This window comes from Cydia strobilella, chromosome 12, assembly GCF_947568885.1.
Source record: "Cydia strobilella chromosome 12, ilCydStro3.1, whole genome shotgun sequence".
In the NCBI taxonomy this organism is placed as follows: Eukaryota; Metazoa; Arthropoda; class Insecta; order Lepidoptera; family Tortricidae; genus Cydia; species Cydia strobilella.
The window spans coordinates 14,584,229-14,607,551 of NC_086052.1; the positions used below are offsets into that span (position 1 = coordinate 14,584,229).

General features: G+C 38.2%; 2 protein-coding genes across 3 annotated transcripts; one reads left to right on the plus strand and one right to left on the minus strand.

The window, feature by feature from the left end:
• Nucleotides 1–420: 420 nt before the first annotated feature.
• LOC134746240 (centrosomal protein of 131 kDa) lies at nucleotides 421–16,543 on the plus strand. Of its 2 annotated transcripts, XM_063680571.1 has the most exons (17): nucleotides 421–636; nucleotides 1,849–1,960; nucleotides 2,810–4,844; nucleotides 4,955–5,044; nucleotides 5,698–5,827; nucleotides 6,236–6,343; nucleotides 7,181–7,339; nucleotides 8,091–8,135; nucleotides 9,096–9,244; nucleotides 9,619–9,675; nucleotides 10,222–10,358; nucleotides 10,591–10,679; nucleotides 11,416–11,627; nucleotides 11,710–11,822; nucleotides 12,685–12,743; nucleotides 13,829–13,971; nucleotides 14,901–16,543. In XM_063680571.1, exons 1-17 carry the CDS (start codon nucleotides 502–504, stop codon nucleotides 15,034–15,036), a joined length of 3,909 nt encoding a protein of 1,302 aa, XP_063536641.1. In that variant the 5' UTR covers nucleotides 421–501; the 3' UTR covers nucleotides 15,037–16,543. The 2 variants fall into 2 exon arrangements, with proteins under 2 accessions (XP_063536641.1, XP_063536640.1); XM_063680570.1 differs by lacking the exon at nucleotides 9,619–9,675 and having other exon boundaries at nucleotides 422–636; nucleotides 9,096–9,301.
• Nucleotides 16,544–18,897: 2,354 nt separating this feature from the next.
• Nucleotides 18,898–22,523, minus strand: LOC134745797 (protein deadpan-like). The gene is made up of 3 exons (XM_063679884.1): nucleotides 22,227–22,523; nucleotides 20,860–20,952; nucleotides 18,898–20,518 (listed from the first exon to the last, which is right to left on the minus strand). The coding sequence occupies exons 1-3, from the start codon at nucleotides 22,299–22,301 to the stop codon at nucleotides 19,523–19,525; spliced, it is 1,164 nt and encodes a 387-aa protein (XP_063535954.1). The 5' UTR covers nucleotides 22,302–22,523; the 3' UTR covers nucleotides 18,898–19,522.
• Nucleotides 22,524–23,323: the final 800 nt, after the last annotated feature.

The window sequence follows — 23,323 nt, forward strand, 5'->3', positions numbered from 1 at the left end:
ATTATAGTATACTTCCGGTAAATATAATAAAGAGTACGCACATATTGCGCACTGAATGTAAACGCATACCATGATTTTATGTTTAGAATAGAATAGAATAGAATAGAATAGAATATTTATTGCTCTCATGTACAGGTCTTACTCTAAGTACAATGGTTCCATTACAACATGTTACCCTAAAAGGGTATTGCAATTACACGTACATTAAAATATGCAAAGACAAGGGTACATAAATCTTTCAATTATAGTTTTTAACAATATCATTGAGATATTTTTTTTAATGCTTGAAATCATATATTTAAGTTGCTATATTGTAGATTTTAACTATTTTGAACATATATAAACCAGTTCTGCTTTGTTCTGAGAATAGGACCCCGTTGCTTAGCAACGACTGTCATGACAATAAAAACAAATTAAACGTCAAGTTGAAAATCTTAAAATCTATACGAATCTGCTTGGAAAAGGAGCAAATCTAAATAATTTGTGTGTTATGTGTGTGAAATGTCTAAAGAAAACGCGAATCTACGGTTGCAGGGCTCGCCGGTGAATTTATCGTACAGAAGTAAAAAGAAGGACGACAGAAAAAACATACGGAATAGGCCTAGATCTGCGCTTCAGAATTCTTGTTTCACGCCGGTACGAATTAATTTTATAAAATATATATGATAATTTGTTTGTCTTCAGTCACCAAAGACGGGTAGTTTGAAAGATTTTTGACAACGTCACAGGATTAGTGCATGACGACCTGTTGTTTTTAGTTAAAAAAAAAGTTGTTTCTAAGTTTCCGTTTTTTGTATTGTAAAGTATTTTACTTGTAATCTACGCTTACTGTGTTTTGACAAAGGCCCGTGAGGCAGACACTTCATCCAATAAATAAATAAAATGGGGGGTATAGAATAGAATAGAATAGAATAGAATATTTATTGCTCTCATGTTGGTGTACAGGTCTTACTCTAGGTACAATAGTTCCATTACAACATGTTACCCTAAAAGAGTATTGCAATTACATGTACATTAAAACATGCAAATAAGACAGGCACATAAATCTTTCAATTAATACTTAAACACATACAGTATTAGTATTTTAATATTATTTTATAATTTTATGTATTATGGGTTTACCTCATGTATTTTTGTGCCTGTCTGTGGCAATGTAGCTTTCAAACAGATTTGAAATACCCAAATAATTAAAATAAAATAAAAGAATCTTTATTGCCACACCTTAGGACACAATTTATGAAAAAATAGCTTAAAAATACATAATAAACTTAAACTTAATAACTCGAACTTAAATCTATGGTGAGGCAAAGGGTCCCAACCTCAGCATGTGCGGTGCCAGAGGGCACCACGCTGATTTTCAGACTGGTCCCGGGGGGGGTTGGGGTCTTTGAGGAATTTGTGATACACCTACATTCTACAATATTAATCACATTTTACTTAATGAGAGAGTGAGACACAATGCAAATTGAACCAAGATATTGGACAGATGAAATACCACCCTTAGTATTATTTGCGAAGATTTTTCTTTAGTACCGACAAAGTATTTAACACCCTCACTGTGGCAACTAGTGTAACTCATAATTAATTACCTATATTATGCAGTAGGTCCGTCCCCAATCCCCCAGTGTGTCAATTAGTTATTGTTAATTATGAGTAATATCTTTTAATTCTTCTATCCCTTAACTTCTTTAAGTTAATGAATGGAAGAATTAAGCTTATTTATTGCTTTAGCTATTGCTTATCCCTTTGGAGAAGTTCGCGTTTGTACTCATGATGTGTGTTTTTTTTTTCTGTTTTTTGTTTCTTTTTTGTACAATAATGTTTTACTTACTTACTTCTTTGTTTTAGGATATCCAAGAGAGTTACAAGCGGCCATTTTCTGCAGATGCTAAAGAGAGAGCACCATCTACCAGGACTTTCTTCAAAACATTCAGTGCAGAGCTCCTAGAGTCATATTACAGTGAGAAATTCGTACATAACACTAGAGAATATTACGCAAAACTCTGCGTAGAGGGCGTCACTAGCACAATCACAGACTAGCGAAACACGAAAATCGAAAGTTCGGTTACTGCCTCTCTATCACTTGCGTATTCAATCGATAGAGATGCAGATAACGAAATTTCGATTTTTCCGTTTCGGGGTAGACCACCTGTAAACAAACCGCCTTGATGCATCAATGTCATAGTATGTATAAGTTACTCTATGGTTAAGCATGTGCACTATTGCTGCACTCTGGCGGCAGAACACTGTATGCATCTATGTATGTATTTATATTCTATATGCTCTATTGTACCTACATAGAAGAAAAAGAAACGTGAGAAACATAGTTATACAGTAAATTGAAACAACAAAGGCAAACTTATCCCTGCAAGAAATTTTATCTAAATAACCTTTGAGGAAATCAATTTTCATTTGGGGCACTTAAGAGCCCATCAACGTGCCCACTAGCGCCACTGCTAAATAATTGTGATTATTTAAAATTAACGATAGATATTCAAAAAAGGGGCCCGCTACGTACTGTATTTTGTATACAATATAATAGTTTTTAAGTTGCTGGATTCGTCAATCTATGCGTCGAAAGTTAAAACGGCCGTTTTTGTATTGAGTTCGTATTTGTCATGCTACTTCAGTCAACCTCAGTACTCTTTGTACCGAGACTGACTGAAATAGCAAGACACGTTCGTACGTTTCTGTGAAAATACGATGGAAAATAATTATGCACTATCACTGCAGCTCTAGTTCGCCCTATAGATATAATGTGACAATATTATTATGTACATTATATTTACTAAGTAGTATTCATTTGCAGACTCGCCTGCCACTATCAAAGTCTTACCGCCTACAGCACACTTACTTGGAGACACCAAAATAAATAACAAGCAATATGCAAGAAAAGACAAAGACTTATGCAGCAATGCCTCTGACTATGGGTCTGAAGACACTTTCATTAGCCTAGGAACAAAAATCAAAGCAAAAGCACAACTTAGCCCTAACCCTAAGCCTAAAAACAACAACCAAAAATTTCTTAAATATCGTAACATAGCCAGAAAAGGACGAAGAGTCATGGACGCTCCTGTAAATGAAGATAAAACAAATGATTATGGTTTAGAAGTTAAAATAATGGAGAAACGACCACAATCACCATCTAAAAGCATAGATGGTAACATTAGATGCTTGTCACCTTCATTTAAAACTGGCGTTTATGAATCATACTTTGTTCCATTGCAATCTGACGCGCATAATCCTTTAGCGGGCAGGGTTTCATTCGGAGAGAAGCAAGACATAGAAAATGCCATCGATGTATATTCTAGACGCCTCATGCAAACTAAGCAACAGTTGTCCTTAGTTGAAGAGGAATCTACGCAAGATTTGGACAGTGTTCCGTCTAATAACCTTCTAAGTTTGACTCCAGAAAATTCTTTAGAAGAACTTAAAGATAAAGACGCGGACCACACTGAAGGTGATCTGACTGGTAGAAATACTTATGATGTTAATGAAAAAGAAGAATATCCTAATGCGTCTGATTATATAGCTGAAGCTCGGACTTACAACAGCTTCTATGATGATTTTCGTTCATGTTCAGTTGATAATCATAAGTCCAAGATGTCTAGCACGATAGTTCATACTGATTCCTCTTCAAAAGATTCAGGCTACCCTAGCAGTGCTAATGATGAGAAATGCCACAAGAAAGGATACTCCTTACCTATCACTTCGAATTTGAGGAAATCTAACTCTGATAATAAGATTTCCGATCAACCTAAAAGTCTCGATAGTATTTCAAACCAAAAATGTCCCAAAGCATGGACTGAACCTTTAAATCATAGCAGATTGCTCTACAAAGACTTCTTCTTAAAGAAAGAAGGGCATATAGCTGTGCCTCCTAGTAATTCTCCAATCCGTCCTACAAAACACACATTCCCAATTCCTGGAAGTAGTGATACTAAAGAAATTGCAAAAATAGAAAAAAAGGAAAATCTGGAATATCCCACATACCTCCTGAACAGTAGTACAAAAGCGTACACGTCCAAAGTTATTGAAGACTACAAGAAGGAATTAGAAGCAATTAACAGCTTACATGAACTAACTATAAAAGATATGCAAACTGATGCTATTTCTCCAACTCCATTGAATATTGACAAAATGTTTGAACAGCATTCAAACCTTTCTGAAGAAAAAAACACTCAGTCTCATGCGAAAAATGATGAAATCAGTATCAGTAATAATTTAGATATTAGAAAGAGGAACGTGTCCAAATTAACAACTAAAGAGCTGATACAGAATTATTTAAAAGTAAAGGGTGGGAATACAAAAGAATTTGCTAAAAATCTTAAGAAATTTGAGAATATTGAAGCAAAGTATAACTGGAATAATAGATCTACAATAGAGAGACGCAGTGCACCAGTGGCAAGAAATTTGACCCAAAGGAATATGTTCACGATTAAAACCCCTATGAGCGCCAGAATAGAGGGAGTCAATAATGACAAGGACATAGATTCTTGGATGTCTCTTTCTGCACCTTCACCTAGTGTTCTTCACTTAGACGATGTAGACACATCTTCTCCTGTCCCAGAAGGTAGGAGTGAAAATGAACCTGAACTAACTGAACAGACGGTTCAAATTCAAGAAATTAAAGAACCTCAACCAACTCCACATGTAAATCAAGAACCAGTGAAACCAAAAGAGCTCACTTCAAATTCGACTGTTTTGGATATTTATTCGATGTTGAAAGACATTGAAAGTTTCGGAGAGAATCCAGTGACGTCTGTTACTAGTGCCAACGTTGTGGAAACTCCACAGAAAGAAGTCCAGGAGGAAAGAGAAGTTACGCCTAAGGATAATTTTATGTGAGTAATAAGTAAATTTTGTGTTGATAAGATTGTACATTAATATACGCAGTCCCATCATATCTACAGTAGAGGTAGGGTGGTTTATACTGATTTGGGAAATGTTGCAGGGAAATCTTCGAATTTTTGGAGAAAGTTGAGCAGAGCGCCAATGATGCTCTTTCTGTTGTGACCAGCTCTACTCCTCAGACTATCCCCAAGTAAGTAATTTCTTATCTACATTTACTCATAGTCAAATTTAGAGGAACGCAAAAAAAAAAATTGAAATTACTTTAAGTGCTGACAGCTGTAATCCAGTAATTAAACCTTTTTTTTGCGTTTCTTTCAATTTGTCCATGAGTATATAAAAATGTTGACCAAAATGTTTTGTTAAGGTGCCCAGATCTAGTGAATGCTCCGCGAACGGCAAATTACCGCAATTCATGCAAGTCTCACTCAAGGTTTTATACTTTCGTTAGATCTCGACCCATCTTTATATAAATTATACCGTGCAACAATATGGCAATATTTACTGATCGTTAGCTCAGCAAGTTTAGCGGAATATTTTACGATCTAAGTGAGCAATTTCACGAGATCTTAACTACTCTCAAAAACAAATTTTTTGTTTGCGTTTTTTAAAAATTTGCTCTACATACTGGATGTCTATTCATCTCTGTTGTGATCTATTCTTCTCAGAGGGGGAATTTTGGCAAATATCACGTAATTTTTCGGTCGAGGCAAATCTCGCGACATCTCACCTGGGGGGGGGGGGGGGGGGATCTTCAAAAATCCCTCACGTAATTAATGGACGCCCCCTTACGGATTGTCAGGTCTATGGTCATTGCTCGTGCATATAAAGTGTATTGTGTTTTAGATTGGAGGCTCTACTAAAGCTGCCTCACACGGAAATAGCCCAGAGACTAGTCACGGCTTCACTGCAACTCGAGGAGCGTTCATGCTGCATCGCTTTGCTGCAGGAGAGCTTGGCCAATCACAAAGAACAGGTACTTCTTACTAATCTTACTTACCATCAACTTTTTGCTTGGATTATTTATTTGTAGAAAAATAATCATTGAAGAAGGATGCTGTACATAAGGGTGGTATTCCACCTGTCCAATTTTTTGGTCCAATGTGTGTTTGCGACTGCGTCTCACATTTTGCTTAATTTCCCCAGGGATGTTCCGAAGAGCGTCAATCTATGGATATGATAGAAGTCTCTCTCTAAGTTCCTAAATAATAACCAACAAAAAAACAAAAAACATTTTGCTTAATGAGAGAGTGAGACGCAATAAGGGGTCGTTCATTAATTACATCACACGTTTAGGGGGTGGGAGGGGGTCAAGAAAATGTGACATGTTGTGACAAGTACGTAAAGTAATAATCCTATTGTATTGGCATACTCTTCATTTCAGATGATCAACAAAGTGAGCAATTTGGAGAAGCAGTCGCTCCGTAACATCAGCAGGGTGAAGGCGGAGTGTGAAGAGGCGATCAAGAGACACCAGGCTTTTATAGACCAAGTGAGTTCAGAACGTTGGCATAAGTGATTTCAGATGATCAACAAATGGGAGCAACTTAGATAAGCAATCTTTGTGTACCATCAGCAAAGAAATGACGGAGTGCAAGGACACTATCAAGAGGCACCAGGCTTTCATGGACCAAGTGAGTTCAGAGCGTTGGCATAAGTCAAGGGTCTCCAAACATTTTTATCCGAAGGCCAGCCTTTCTGATTGCAACTGGTGTGAAAAGAGTGAAGCAAAAAGTTTTCGCTTAACTCTATTCGTTTAATTAGTGATATCTCAAACCAAAATTAAATGCGAACATATACGTTAAAGTTCCTTTTTCTTAAAATTCCATTTTCATAATTATTTGTGTTTGAGATTATCGCTATCGGGCTAATGAAGGCAGGCAGAGCTTTCCATACAAATTGTATGATTGTATAAATATCTATTTCAGTAACAGTGTAGCAATGTAACAGCTGCGCCTTTATTTATTTTGCCTCATTGTCTTGTATGCTTGTTGCCATCTTCCTCGTGTTATCCCGGCTTTTTCCCACGGCTCATGGGAGCCCGGGGTCCGCTTGATAACTAATCCCGAGAATTGGCGTAGGCACTAGTTTTTTAACGAAAGTGACTGCCATCTAACCTTTCAACCCAAAGGGTAAACTAGGCCTTATTGAGATTAGCCCGGTTTTTCTCACGATGTCTTCCTTCCCCGAAAAGCGGCTGGTAAATCAATGATATTTCGTACATAAGTTCCGAAAAACTCATTGGTACGAGCAGGGGTTTGAACCCGCGACCTCCGGAATGAAAGTCGCACGCCCTTACCGCTCGTCCCTCATTGTTTTGTATTTGCAGCTAATAAACGATAAGAAGACACTCAATCACCGAATTGAGCAGTTAGTAGACGAACGGCGCTCGCTCGAGGAGCGCTGGAAACGCTCAGCTCAAGCTCTGGAAGATCGATACAAGCTGGAACTCCGGAATCAACACGATAAGATGGCTGCTGCGCAACAGGTGACTTAAGCCTTTATTCAAGCATACATCGAGGTTTTCGGTGCGGGAATGTTTGACATTAGCCATAGAGTAGGTATTGACTTAAAAATATAATCTAGCAGGGTTAGGGTTCTACCTCATCATCATCATAACTCTTAAGAGCCTGTCTCTTGTCGGTGGAGTAACCGCCACTCCGTTCTTCTTTCTGCCACTGTTTTGAGCTCCTGATACATCACTACGTTGATTTTCTCTTTGGCTTGGTCCAAAAACGCACGTCTCGGGTTTCCTCTGCCTCTCCTTTTTTCTATTCTTCCTTCTATTATAGACTTTATGTACGTATCGTGCCGTATCAGGTGCCCCAACATGTTTCCCCTTCTGTTTTCAATTATTCTCAGCAGAGATCGCTTCTCACCTACCAAATCCAATACTTCTGCATTCGTTTTCCTCTCCTTCCAGCTTATACCTTCCATTCTTCTCCATGTCCAGGGTTCTACCTAATTAATAATTAATTAATCAAAAGATTAAATTAAAAAAAGATATTTTTTATATGTAAACAAACTTTGCTACCATGTGAGACACAGTTTTTTTCACCACACCAAACGCTATAAAAATGCTAACTACCCTACCACGCCACGCCACGCGGGTACACGGGGCGGGTAGCCAGCTAGCCACGCCTTGTTGTGGCTCAAAAGCTTAAGATGTGCCTCTAGTATATGTGCAAGTATGTTGTTATCTAGAATAGAACGCCTCCAATTATATTATTAATTTGCAGGTAGCAAGGCAACGTTGGGTCAGACAAAAGGCAGAGAAAATTAAGGTAACTACCTTCCTTCTAGATCTATTTATTATATAATTAATAAAATTAATTAATATGATACATATTTCTAATGATGATTTTCCAAAATTTGCATTTGTACGGAATGATGATGATGATACTCCTGACCGATTTCGGCCACAGCGACTGTGTGCTCTGAAGTAGGCGTTGTTAGTTAGCGTTATTAGAGTGTAGCTGGTCCACTCTCTGGTGCGGTGTGCCTTAAGGCCTACACAGACCTACTTTAGCACAAGTTAAGCATTTTAAGTACTTGGGCCACTGGGTCACTGATGACATGTGTGACAACATGGACATTGAGAGGGAACGCAGAGCGCTGGCTGTGCGCTGCAATATGCAATATGCTGGCTCGTAGGTTTGCACGATGTACCGAAAAGGTGAAGGCTACTCTTTTTAAAGCATATTGCCAGTCCTTACACGTGCAGCCTATAGATAAGCTATACACGGCGGGCACACAGCGCTCTGCGGGCACAGTACAACAACGCGTACAGTGTGGTGGTGGTGGTGTGTCGGGCTGCCGTGACACTGTAGCGCATCGGGTATGTTCACGGGGGACGGATCGATGGCTTCCACGCGATCATCAGGCAGCGGTGTAGCTCGCTGTTAAGGCGGTAGCGCGCCAGCTCGAATACCATCCCGTGCACGTTGGCCGACCGGCGGGACTCACTGGGTGCACCTACATGCCCCATTATGTAAGAATCTGTTTTAATGTTATGTTTATACTAATCCAAGATTTATGTATTAGTATGAATTTTGTTCGAAATAAATGATTATCGATTGGTTAATTGATATTTACCCCCTTATTCGTAAATGTTTATGTTTTATCCCTTACTTACAAAACATAAGTCAAAATGACAAATAAAGACAAACGATTCATAGCTAATTCAGGCGAGTAACGCGTTTATGAATAACGCCATTTTAGTATTTATTTTATTTAAATTTTAGGAACTAACAGTAAAAGGTCTAGAAGGCGAGCTCCGCGAGATGGCAGAACGGCAACAGAACGAGATAGCCGATCTTAAAATGCACCACGCAGAGCAACTAGGTCGGGCACAAGCTAAACATGCTCAAGAGTTAGAGGTCCAACGAAGAGAGCTCGAGGGGGAGAAGGAAGCTGCTCTAGTGAAGGAACGACAACATGCCAGCTCCAGGTATTGTTGTCTCTATCTTATGTATAGGTACAAGTGGATACTTAGAAAGAGATAGAGGATCTAATGATAAGCCGCGCAGAGCAACTAGATCGGCCACAAGCTACGCCCAACGAAGAGATCTCGAGTCGAGAGGGAGACGGAAGCTGCTCTAGACGCTCTAGTGAAGGAACGTCAGCTGGCCAGCTCAAGGTATTGTTGTCTCTATCTTATGTCTAGGCTTTAGTGGATAAGAAAGAGATATCAGATCTTAAAACGCATCACGCATAGCAACTAGGTCGCGCGCAAACTAAACATGCTCAAAAGTTAGAGGCTCAATCGCTCGAGGGGGAGAAGGAAGCTGCTCTAGTGAAGGAACGTCAGCTGGCCAGCTCCAGGTATTTAAAAAAAATAGAAAACAAAACGCTTAGCGGAATTGGTTTACCCATATCCCTGGTAGATGGCGCTGGTCCGTCTGGAAGTCTGGAACAAATCGTAAAACGCGCTAACATTTATTTGCCATAAATTTGAGGCTAGATTGGTTTTGTCAGAATATACTTACATATATTATGTATGTTGTTTATAAAATAAAACTATGAAAACGGATTATATCGCGTATATTGAATTTATAATACATCCCGATGACGGGTGACCACGAACGCTGTAAAGGGTTCGAAACGTCGGGATGTATTATAAATTCAATATACGCGATATAATCCGTTTTCATAGTTTTATTTCATGAGTAACTATCGCGGTAACCGAAGACAATATTATGTTGTTTATAATTAAACTGAGGTAGTTTTTGTTTTTGTTTCTAATGTTCTAACACAAATAAAATAAATTAAAATAATTTTCTCTCCCAATAAGGATCGTCTTATGTAAGAATTCTAGTTTTAAATTTTTATTTTATAATGCAGTGACATGTAATTAAATTTTATTTTCAGACTTGAGAAGCAGATTCTCGAACTAGAGCTGACATACCAGGAGCAAAGGACCCGTTTGGTAGCAGAAATGCGCGCTGAGAACGAACGCGTCGCTTCTGGGTTGAGCGAGAGGGAGAAACAACAGAAGGAAAGTTTTGGTGAGTTCAGAATGTATTTTTTTAATTTGTTGGTGGAAAATAAGCATGCAATCCGCCTGATGGTAAGCGGCTACCGCAGCATATGGACTCGGGAGTATAAACGGAATGTCCGCGGAAGAAAATTCCTCTGAAACTGCACAGAGCGTGACCATTTAGTCCAGTTTTTTAGGACCTGCTGCTCAAATATACCATATACCTATTAATCATAAACATCCGCCTTGATTTACTTCAGAGAAATGGAAGGAAGACCAAGAGAAGTTGCTTGAAGAAAAGAAACGACAAATGGAACAAGAGATAGCGAAAGAAAGAGAGAAAATGCAGGTTGGTTTTTATTTAAAATCTTTAAAATACAATTACAACATTTTGTAGCCTATAGTATAATTTAGATATATATTTTTAGTTTATAGTATGAATTTTCTCAAATGATTTTTACGCCTCACACCCTAAAGCCTTTGTTTCTTTTGTTCAGCGGTTACCAATGCTACCGCTACTGACTGAACGGGGACAAACTCGTTTAAAAAGAAATTTCACCGTCCTATTTATATGGTTTAAATTTATGTAGCAGCTTTGCATTCTGAGGCCACACAGGCAACCGTTCGTACTTCATTTCCCAAACACGTTATCTCAGTCGTTACATTTTGAACCTTAATAGGTACTATATTACTATCACGATAATGAGGGCTATCGTTTTTTTTGCTCACCAGTTGGCGCCTCTGTTGATGGTGGTCCAAAAGACTAAAGAACAGCTGTCAGTCATTGAAGTGACAAGTGACATTTGACATTTCGAACTATGGAAAAGACCACCATCTACACTAGCACCCCTAGCGGCGAATTCATACGCGTTAGCCCTCATTGCTTTTTAACGACATGGTTGCTATGGCACGCGCTCGGCACGCGACTAAGGCGCCTCTCCATAAAAGAAACAAAGGCTTTTGTTTAACGGATTAGGGTCTGAGGCCTAAAAATCATTTGAGAAAATTTATACTATATTTTATAATGGGTCTACTCTACTTCTTGTAATAAATGTCATTACAATTTAAAATTCATTGATTTCTAGGAAGAAATAAAATTAGACAGAGAAGAATTAGAACAAGAATTCGAACAACACAAGAGAGAATTCGAAGCCGAACAACAGTTGGCACTCAAGAAGAAAGTGACGGAGATAGCAGCACAGCACAGGCGCGAGCGAGACAGGGAGATCGAGCGGGCTATAGAGAGGATGGAGGAAGAAGCGCAAGCGGGTCGTAGAGAGCTGCAGGAGGCTATTAGGTAAGAAAGAAACGGAGATAGCTGCGCATCACTAGTGTGAGCGAGACAGATATTTATTTATTCCTCTTTCATTCTTTCACAGGAGGAATAAAGAACAGTACGAATGCGAGCTCCGTGAGTTAGCAGAGACGGAGCAAGCGACGCTCCGTCGGTACCAGGACGCCGCGGCGCGCGTCCGACACGCGGAGGATCGATGTAAGGCCATGATTCACCTGACGCCTTAGAGCGTTTCAGCGTTTCCACATTGCCCGATCCGATATCGGATGTCGGATGGAAGTAAAATATAAGACATATGTGTTTAAAATATAAAATTGTGTCTGCGTGTCTCTATTAATCCTCTGGTGCTTTTTTTCGTGCATGGTGTATGTAATTTATTTTAAATAGTGTCAAAAACACAACATCAAGAGATCGTGCGTGTTGGGAGTCTGCCATCTCGTGACTTAAATTGAAAGCGAAAACAATTTATGCATCTAAGCAGGTGCTGCACTCAACACTTAACGCTGGCTCTATTTCGCATAATAGGGTCTGCCATATAGTGGTTTAAATCTAAAAATAGAAACTTAACATAATGCTTCGCGCCAATGAACAGGGGGTTTCTGTGCTGCCGTCTACAGTTCCGCTTCCATCCATTTTGTTTGATGCTTATACCTCTTGTCAAAATAACTCAACTTCCGTTCAATAGATGGCGCTGAATATTGCAGGCACGCGACTTTGTATAAACTACCTATCAGTCTTCTTGTTTTATTCGTCCATGGGACCATGGTTTGCACATTATTGACATTATTGATAAAAAACCGAACAAGTTCGAGTCGGACTCGCCCACCGAGGGTTCCGTACTTTTTAGTATTTGTTGTTATAGCGGCAACAGAAATACATAATCTGTGAAAATTTCAACTGTCTAGCTATCACGGTTCATGAGATACAACGGTGACCGGCTGACGGACCGACAGACGGACAGTGGAGTCTTAGTAATAGGGTCCCGTTTTTACAAAGGGTTCGGAACCCAAAAAAATATATATATGCGCCTATATTTCAATGTTTTTAATTTTTATTTCAGGTGCTGAATTAGAAATCACAATCTCGCAGCTCGAAACTAGAAATAAAGTTATTACTGAGGTAATTAGAATTACAACTAGGAAACAAATCAAATTATTTTATTAAATACTTTGTGATTTGTGTTTTTAAGTAGTCACACTACTATAAATATACAGCGTGGCTAAAAAATAAGTGCATTACCGTTGCCAGGGAGGTTTTGGGATTATACTGAGCAACTTTTACTATGAGAGTTACCACGAAATCGCGAAAAAAAAAACAATCCTATAGAAAATGGACCAGCCAAAATGTATGAAACACCCAATTTTTTTTTCACGATTTCGAGGTTGGTCCCATAGTAAAAGTTGCTCAGTATAATCACAGATTAATAAATAGTTACTACGTAACAGATACATCATTCCCATACTAAAGCGAAAATACCTACGCTATAATAGCCTACAAAATCTTAATAATAATACCTGCTGCTCAGGACGAGAAGAAATGTACCATAAGTACGCGCACAAAGAGTCGAGACTGCCTTGCTCGCCGTGCGAGTCACGTGCCAACGCATCATCGTTAAGAATGCGCTAGGGTTGTACTGTTAATTATGTTATTATTGTAATAAAACCAATGTTGCGAATCAACCATATTTTTTATTAGTCAATCAAATATAAAAACAACCTGACTCAAAAAACTCCTTAATTTACGATTTACCTACTTATGTTCAAAGAAATAAATGGTGACAAAATTCATAAAGATAGATTTAAAACACTACTCACCTTTCTTCGTCTCTAGGAAATGAAAAAAACGACAAATTTTCCTTTGTTTTTTGACTTTTACACCTATCTGCTGCACAATAATTACGTGGTTTCGGCATTTCGAAGCGTTGGCGCGGGAAACGTGCGGTGCGAGCGCTCAGGCGGGCGTTCGGCGGCCCTCTGTCGGTTGTATCGTCGACGATACTTCGAGCGGTAGGCATATAGCGCGTGGCCTTGAGCGAGTGAAGGAGGCCTGGTATAATCCCAAAACCTCCCTGGCAATGGGAATGCACTTATTTTTTAGCCACCGTGTATAATTTATAAACTGCAACAGATGTCATATACTAAAAACACGATTTTGGAAGTATTCGAATAACTACTATAACTTTTAAATTTCCTTCTTTATTATAGAAAAATACTCAACTCGATGCGGCTGCCGAACAAATTCGTTCGAGCTGCGAATATGCGTGGGAGAATCGCGTCGATACACTAAAGAAAGAGATGGAAGATATGAAGAAGACACATGAAGAGCAGATGCACCAGCTTTACGCCAAGTACGTGTCATAATTTCTCGATTTAATCCAGGAGTTCCTATTACAGCACCATTGGTCAATTTATACTTATTTTATACATCCGTAGAATTCAAAAGTAAGAAAAATCGATTAAATGCGAGTCGGATTCGCGCCCCAAGCATTTCAAAGATAATCAAACCTTTTTACGACTTTTTTTTGTTAAAATAGGCTCACGCTTTAGTTTTATACGTTTTCCTGTAATCTATGGGTAATGATTGTAATGAACTATTTTCAGTATTTTTTTTCAAAATCAATGGGTTTTAAAACATGCGAGTGATCCTATAAGGGTTCCGTTTTTTTACTTTTAAGGCACGGGACTAAAAAAAAACCGGACAAGTGCGGGTCAGACTCGCCCACCGAGGGTTCCGTACTTTTTAGTATTTGTTGTTATAGTGGCAACAGAAATACATCATGTGTGTAAATTTCAACAGTCTAGCTATCACGGTTCATGAGATACAGCCTGGTGACAGACAGACGGACAGCGGAGTCTTAGTAATAAGGTCCCGTTTTTACCCTTTGGGTACGGAACCCTAAAAAGGAAACTAAAATAAAACAATTTAAGTTTAGTATCAATGACCTCTAATTTATGTCAAATAAAATGATATGGCAAACGTTTTTGGCGTTAGCACAATGCTGCGGAGCTAAGATGGAGGGCTGTCTATCATTTGTCACCATACCTGTCACGTTCTAACAAGTATGTAAGTGCGAAAGTGACGCATGATATGACAAGTGACAAAAACGCGACCATGATACCGGTGCTGAAATTGCGATTGTATTTCATTCTATTGACTGTTTCTTATCCAGAAATAGTATAATTGCGTCTTACGTACCCTTAATTACATCCACTACTTAGACAATTTGGAAGATCTAGATTTTTCTAAACAATATTCACATGGCAATTTCTTTTTCAGAGTTAAAGTGGCTGTAGCACGAAAGGATTCCGCTATTCAGGCTTTAACGCGCGAAACTGCCAAGTACCAGGAGAAGATAACGATGTTAGAGCAAAAACTGCAGCAGCAGCGGAAGGATTTCCTCAAACAAAAGTGAGCCTTATTACCCATATTCACAGTTGATTATCGAGTGACAATGTATGTGTAAAATCCATGAAACTGGATAATTAACACCATAACACAGCAACATTTGCAAAGCCAGCGCAAGGAGTGTAAATAAAATTGAACCTTATCGACCGATGCTACAAGATTTATCCTACGGACAGAAAGTACTGTCAGCAGCAAAAGAGTCTTAAAAAACCCCTCTTGGTAGTCTTAGGTAATGTAATGTTCACGTTCTTGCGCTCCTTACAATGAACATGAACTAGTGTATAAATATAAATCATTTCAATCATTCATCAATCATTCTAGATTATTTTTGCTAAAGAATGTCTCAAGCAACAAACTACACTTACACTTCTTGAATTAACCTCGTAAGGCCCACCATACAAAATTTTACTATGTATTTTTAATTTGAACCTTGTATTGGGTTGAATTTAGTTTGTTTAAGAATGAAAGTTTTCAATTAGATTGAAACGGAGTGTAAGTACATTGTAATGCACATTGGGCCTTACGGGGTTAAAAAACCGGCCAAGTGCGAGTCGGACTCGCGCACGAAGGGTTCCGTACCATGACGCAAAAAATGCCATAAAAAATCACGTTTGTTGAATGGGAGCCCCACTTAAATATTAATTTTATTCTGTTCTTAGTATTTGTTGTTATAACGGCAACAGAAATACATCATCTGTGAAAAAAGACGGACGGACGGACAGCGGAGTCTTAGTAATAGTCCCGTTTTTACCCTTCATTATCATCATCATCATTTATTCAATATTGTTTTGTCATGTACATAATAGGTGTGTGTAGGGGTTGGGTACGGAAGCCTAAAAAGGTGAAGTGTGCGTCTTGAATGTGCCTGTCATTTAAAAATCGAATCTATAACAACCAGTACGGATATGATAGTCGTCTATCCTGCGGTGTAAAAAAAAACCGGCCAAGTGCGAGTCGGACTCGCGCACCGAGGGTTCCGTACTTTTTAGTATTTGTTGTTATAGCGGCAACAGAAATACATCATCTGTGAAAATTCAACTGTCTAGCTATCACGGTTCATGAGATACAGCCTGGTGACAGACAGACGGACAGCGGTTTCTTAGTAATAGGGTCCCGTTTTTACCCTTTAGGTACGGAACCCTAAAAAAGTGACAGTTATTTTATCAGGTTTAGAGTTAACTGGTAGGTATTTTCACTGAGTGTGTAGTGTACATTTTCGCTTAGGCTTAATTCTATGTTTATGATCTCAACACGTGTGATGCCAATCTACACTAGACTAGATTATTAGTACTATTACTACTTTTATTGTTCCGTCCATGTATGTATTATATTAGGTAATTTAATTTAATTAATTAATTATATTGACAACTATCGTAATTTCTACAAAAGATGTCTAGACAAGAATTTGTCTTTTGTTGAAAGGACAAAAAATCTCGGTAGAACCATCGAGTTTTCATTTTTGCTCATGCGTAAGATGTATAGGTATATTTGTTACACCGGGTCTATGCATACAGTCGCCATCAGATATATCGGAGCGGCTGAGGTGCTCAAAAACACGGAGTAGGATGGAGATGGCAAGTAGGCGTTCCCGTCTATCCGACAGTTAGTAGCGACCGACTCACTTTATGCACAGACTATGCTCAGTTGTTGTGTAAACTTCATGCTCGAATGACATTCACGTCGTACGTACGCTCGTCTAACAAAAATTGATAATTAAATTTAAAATGCCGTATTGTGCAGTATTAAGCTGCAGAAATCACAGCGGTTTAAAAAATCTTTCACGTGGAGGTATTTCCTATCACCGGTGGTTATTTATTTAAATATAATCCGATAAATACGAAAAATCTGTTTCTTTTGCATTATTTACGAATGTTCGTTAAGTAAATCTATATTTTATCAGTTAGAACTTAGAGTTCACAATCCTTTGTCACTATTCTTTACGTTTATCTGGAATATTCGCTATCCTAAATGTCAAATAACTTCGCTACTCAGATGCTGCGCAATGTCGATATTTATATCGATAAAGTTAAAGTTACGATATTTCAAGTTTGATGTTTGGTAGTTCGGTAATAAATTATTATTTTAGACACGTTTCTAATTATTATTTGGGATAATCAATGTCTTAGTAAATATGACAGCACTGGTCATCAAGCACTAAGTTAAGTCGGGGTCATTTCATCCTTTACATACGTTTTTGTTTTTTACACCCATCATATTTTTATCGTTAATATAATTAGACTAGGTACTTAATGCACTTATGCGTACAATGCATGCAATGTGCCATGAATAAACGTTTTATATTTTCTATTTCTTTATTATTAATTATTGTAGGTTACCACAAGATGCCGATATTAAAAATAAATGGATCAATGCTACTGGGCAAGAAAATTAGTTTCCGCAAAAATATAGCACCATTTGCTAGGAGCATTTCTTAGAGAAAGATTTCTGGGGATAAAATTGCCATACATCTCATCTAGCGTCCACACGCCTAAAACTTAGTTACTAATTAGTGACATTCGGGCTCACTTAATTAATAAAAAGGGTTCCGTACCACGCAAACTAGCGTCAAATATTGGAATTTTGCCGCCCCCCTTCCTGATTTGATAGGTCACAATCTTACAATCAAATCAAGTGGGATCGATGAGCCAGTTTCATGTATGCTTTCACACCATACAATTAATTTGACAATTTAATCAGGTTGTCCCGTCTAGACTGGCCTTAAATGCTGCTACAAGTAAATATATTGTTAAAGACGAATACTTACCTATGTAAGTAATTGCAGATTTGTGATCACAAAATAACAGCAATACCGAGTTAACCCTTAAATGCATGATTTTTTGTATAACTTTTTAATAAATTGAAATAGATGTGTCATGCTGTATAAAAGTAATAAATGTGATTTTGGATAGCTGCATATTGAGCCACGGACCATCAAATATACGATGCATATATACATCATTATGCATTTAAGGGTTAATAGACCTTTAAAGAACTATGATTTTATCTGTTTGACTTTAAGATATATTTAATGTTCACATTAACAACCTAGTTGGTCAATTAATAAGAAACAAATTTCTAGTTAGATATTTGTTGTACTGTACTACATATTATTTTTCATACAATCACGATTATCAATACCTATATTATAATCATAAATAAAGTATCATCTAAATGTGTTAAAACATACGGTAATGAAATATCAATACCTAACTGAACACACAAATATCGATAAAACACTCCGATTACACTGTCCCCTCCCTATATCGTCGAATGGAAAGAAGTTCCAACGGTTAGCTACTCGCAGGCGTGTAGAGGTCTCGAAAACACCAGTGTAACGTGACCGTGAGATCCGTAACAAACCATGCGTAATTAGACCTTACTTATACTGGTTTTTTAGCCCTTTTCTCGCCTGTAATAAGTAGTGATTTTAAAATTATATAAAATAACGCCATCTGGTGTTGAGTAGTTGTATTAGGTGAACGTTGAGCGAGCTTTTGTGAGATGAATGAGATAATAAAAGAGTCGTATGTCATATAGCTTTGACATTATATTTTAAACCGTCACTCATGTAGCCTACAGTTGATATTCGTTCGAGAAATGTCCACCGGTAATAACTTTTTGGTATGGAAAGTTGCTACGAATCAGAGCAATTTTGTAAGTGTGTGACGTATTTTAACGTGGCTATGAATGTGTTAATTTTGCGACACTGGTTTTCATACTAAATAGGAGTCATTTCACATCCACTAGTTTATTAATTCGTGCTCAAAAATATCCGAACACGCACTCTAACTTCTTGACAATAGAGACGTGTTTAGATATTTGTGAGCACTTTGACCGGTCCCATATATCTGATAGCGACCGTACAAGCAAACATATCCGACCGCAGTTTTTGAGCTCGGAGGGTTCTAAGGCTGATTATTATTTTTAATAAAAGTGTACCTTATTACGTAGTGTCAAGGTTTTGATTGTTTATGATTTCCCATTGAATACAATACAAACGATGTGCTGTGCTTGTCAATAAAAATGATGTAATATAATGGTTTGTGTTTTGTTTATTCCGTTTCGAAATGAAAGCCAAGGAAGGATAAAACGAAATATTTAATATTTTGTATAAAAACAAATACCAACAGGTAAATGCTTAAAGCTTTCTATAATACAACAAACGAATACCAAATAGGTAATTTAAAGCTGTTTTAACACATTAATTAAAAAACTTATCCTAGTTCAAACAAATGGCCAATAAAATCTTAATTATGATATTGCTATTTCTGTCTCTTTAACACTGTTTTTTTCCTTTTTCATCAACAGAGAAATACTGACTTAAGGTAAATAGGTACCAGGGAATTGCAGTAAGTACATGGTTTTAAACGCCACTGGCATAACACTCTCAATAGTTTTTCTGGCATCCCACATTGGGCCAGCATGGGGACTATACTATATGATATACTTTTGAATCCCAGTGCCCAGCAAGTGGGACGCATATAGGCGGATCATCACCAAGGCCGCCACATTTCTGTAGACGTCCCCTGTTCTGGAGACTTTGAACTTGTGTCCGCTTCTTTCTTTACCTTTTCCTGTGTCACACTAGATTGCGCCAAAGACTCCGCTGTATGTGTGATAACAGAACTGACAGGTCTTTCAAATGACGGCCTTTCTACTGCACTTGGTATGCTCTCAGGTAACGTTAACCTTATGGGGTATATAGGTGGTGCTCGTTTCTCTGGTGTTGACAAGTCATAGAGTTTTTCTACAGGTCTTTCTGGCTCTAATCTTAAGACCTTTAACGCAGGTCCACTAGTTTCAGTCACAGATCTTTTTAGCTTCTGCCTTATGGAGTAGTCAACAGCGCGCTTCGGTGACGCGTCGATTCCAATCTTATAGTTTTCCACGTCTATGACTATTGATAACGGCTCCATATATTTCTTGTTTCTTAAAGCTTCTTGCTTTAAAGTTTCTGGAGTAATTGTAGTGGAGGATACTGTCGGCTTTTGTGTTTCTGGACTGCTGTCTTGGTCTGACGCTGATCTGCTGGGTGGTGTTGGGAAGGGGAATTTTTGTACTGGTCGTGGTGGAGTTTCAAGTTCTGTGGACGAATCGCAGGCGGAGTCGCATGAGAGGGGGCTTAGGGGTGGACTTGTTGGTCGTGTAGCTCGAACGCAGTGGAAAGCGCTGGGTCTTTCGTCGTCCAATCTTAAAGGGTCGGGGACTAAAGCTGGATAGTCTTTTGGTTTGTGTAGGCGTTCTATCCCATTTATACAGGAGGTAAGATGATTTCCCAGTCTGTGTCTCAATCCAGTAGGGACGCTAGCAAGTCTGGACAGGTATCTCCGGACTTCGACAGCGCAATCTCCGAATCCAGATCGAAATCGGTGTAACACGGCGGGGTCGGCGGCGATGGCCGCGGCTAGCTGTTGACGCTGAAGGGTCTGCAAGTGTTTCACGGTGAGCTCGAGGATGTCGGCCTTCTCGAGCTTGGAGTGGCGGGCTGGCTGGAAATGAAAATTAGGGTTAATCTGTGAGCTCATGGAATGGAAAAGGTCTCGAAGACCCATGAGGCCCATGACTGTTTGCAAGTTAAGATTTTTTAAGCGGTTACGTCCGGTGAGTAAGTTTGCCAGAGCTCAACGAGGGTGCGGGGAACTCTGGAGTTGCAAGCGTCCATAGGTTACAGTGACCGCTTACTTGAAAATCTCAAATATTTCTACCAAGACATTTGAGGTACAACTTATCATTATCTATATCTAGCGTAGAGGTAGGTACATGTACCGTAAACGGTCTTAATCCAAGGGTTCTAATAAGTAGGTACTTAATTTACAATTGAGTAACTTACGTCCTTTTCAGGATCCATGAGTAAGTCCTTGAGCTCGTTGAGGCAGTTGTTGATGCGCGCGCGTCGTTTCTTTTCCATGATCGGCTTGTTGGTCTGCAACGATGGAGGCAGAGCATAAATCATGAGTTGAAATTATCACGCCAAATTTTTTCTAACATATACGTACATATCTACATATATACAGATGTGGAAGCTGTGAAAAAAGTTGTCAGAATTTTTTGAAAAGTTTTATATCAAACAAAGGAAGTTTCCAAAGCTTCGTTCTCCATGCGAAAATCAGAGAAGTTTTCAAATGTTTTCCTTGTTAAAAGTTGCGTATAATTTTTGAATTTGTTCAAAGGCGGCTGATACTTTATATCTACTTTTGAAGATCTACGGGTTATAACGTCGTCAGAAACGATTTGGAAACGTATAAATAGACTTAGTTTTAATGGAAGTTAGAGGAAATTACCCACACCTCGTTAAATCACTTTCATTAAGCTCTTGAACCCTAATGACCGATATATCGGCACCGCAGGTCCAACGCCAAAGACCGATTAATCCGTCACAGACCACAGAGCAACATAGACCTACGTGCATTCGCATAAAGTTCAATTTCAGTTTTGACACTTCGGTGGCGTGGCGTCCGAGTGACAGTTTTTATGTTTGACACGGCGTCGAGAACGTTAATCAAGGTAGGATGAACTTACGTTTAAAATTTGATTAGAAACGGTAATGACTAGACCAATCAACGAGGACGACAATGTCAAAAAATATTTTGACTGTTTTGTATTTTTTTATGATATTAAAAAAAACAAACGGCAAACGAGCAGACGTTATCGCCTGATGGTAAGCGATTACCACCGCCCATGGACACCTGCAACACCGGAAGGGTTGTAAGAGCTTTGCCGGAATTTAAGTTGGAAATACGCTCTTTTCTTGAAGATTTGAACGTATCGGTCGGTTTATTTGCGTATTAACGCTAGGATTAAGATTATAGGTACAAAGTGAGCGGCTTATGTGCATGATTAACTAAAAGTTTTCTTAATATGTCGTTAGTAATATTATGTTAAACGTAATTTTTTACTGAAATACCTAAATATTTTCCTTCTTACCTACCCATAGCGCACGATAATTAAATGCTCTTATTGGATTATCGAACTCTACTACTTTGAACACTTGAAAGGTACTGTATATTCACTTCGTTTTGATATACATTTCTTTACATTTATATTAGGTACACCAGATAACTCGCGAATTAAATTATTATTATTGCGTAACATTTTATTTTACGCATTAACCTGTATCACACGTAAGGGATGTAACCAAAATGTAAAAAACACATACTATTAAAAATCACTTAAAACACTTTTAATCACAATAATCACCTTTCGCAACTCCGCTTTTGAAATTGGCTGCTCCGCAAAACCGTTTTGCGAATCATCATCTTCACTGCACGGCATTTTTTCACTATTTATTTCGCTTATAAACTTCACCAGTCGCTTATACACGACCAGTCGTCCAGACACGACTGCACTGGACAGCACTCGTACGCAGAATGACAATGAATGAACGAACGTAACGCATTAAATTGGTCTTCCTGTATTATCCCTATTATGAATTGAAGTTGCAAACTGTAGTTGTCCCGCTCTAACCAAGGGCGGGTTACGGTGGGAACTGTATGGGAATGCGTTGTTTTCGTGCGCTCTCGCTCTACGGGTAACCTGTTGAGTGTGCGTAGTGGTTGGGAGTAGCGGTTGTGTGCGGTTCGATTCCTGAATAAGAAATGTAAACAAGAAAAAAAAGATTGTACAACTTTGGGGACAAATCAAATTATTTTAGTTTATTAAAAAATCGCGATGATAGTCAAAAAAAATTTTTTTTTATAAAATAGATTGTTGACTCGTCAACACGGTTTTTTTTATATAGATGCTGATATTGCTGATACAGAGATCCATCAGTAATTTTGTGAATTTTATATTTGTTTTATTTCATTGTAATACATATTTGTAAAGTTACGATAAACTTAAAAAAAAACTTAAACACCAGTTTAAAAAACTTTGTTTAAGTACCTATATAATAGAGTTAATTAATAGAGTTATTAGTAATGAATAAATATCTTAAATTTATAAAGAAAAGAAAAAAAAAGTTAACAAGTTAACTCTATTAATTAACTCTAATCTAAATTAGACATACATATTTATGTACATACGTTTAAAAATATGGTAAATTTATTCCATTAATTGAAAGATTAAACAGACAACTATACCTAAAGCCTAAAATCAATTACAAAAATTAATACCAATGCCAACTTCACTAAAGTGAAGCTACATCCGCTGCCCCTTATCCTGTACAGCATGGGAATGCAGGACTGCACGCGCATCCATAAAGTACCACAATAACCGCGCGCCCAACGCACGCAATAAAACTCCATACTTGATCGACTCACGCGCCCACATCAAGCTACACATTTATTTAGAGTCGC

Bases quoted from the DNA above. Each gene is read 5' to 3' on its own strand.
- LOC134746240 (XM_063680571.1), top strand. From the start codon at position 502: ATGTCTAAAGAAAACGCGAATCTACGGTTGCAGGGCTCGCCGGTGAAT. The intron at 1,961-2,809 runs GTGAGAAATTCG...ATTCATTTGCAG, and splicing joins GCTCCTAGAGTCATATTACA to ACTCGCCTGCCACTATCAAA. The intron at 11,628-11,709 runs GTAAGAAAGAAA...ATTCTTTCACAG, and splicing joins GAGCTGCAGGAGGCTATTAG to GAGGAATAAAGAACAGTACG.
- LOC134745797 (XM_063679884.1), bottom strand. From the start codon at position 22,301: ATGCCGTGCAGTGAAGATGATGATTCGCAAAACGGTTTTGCGGAGCAG. The intron at 20,953-22,226 runs GTGATTATTGTG...CCATCGTTGCAG, and splicing joins CAAAAGCGGAGTTGCGAAAG to ACCAACAAGCCGATCATGGA. The intron at 20,519-20,859 runs GTAAGTTACTCA...TTTCATTTCCAG, and splicing joins TCATGGATCCTGAAAAGGAC to CCAGCCCGCCACTCCAAGCT.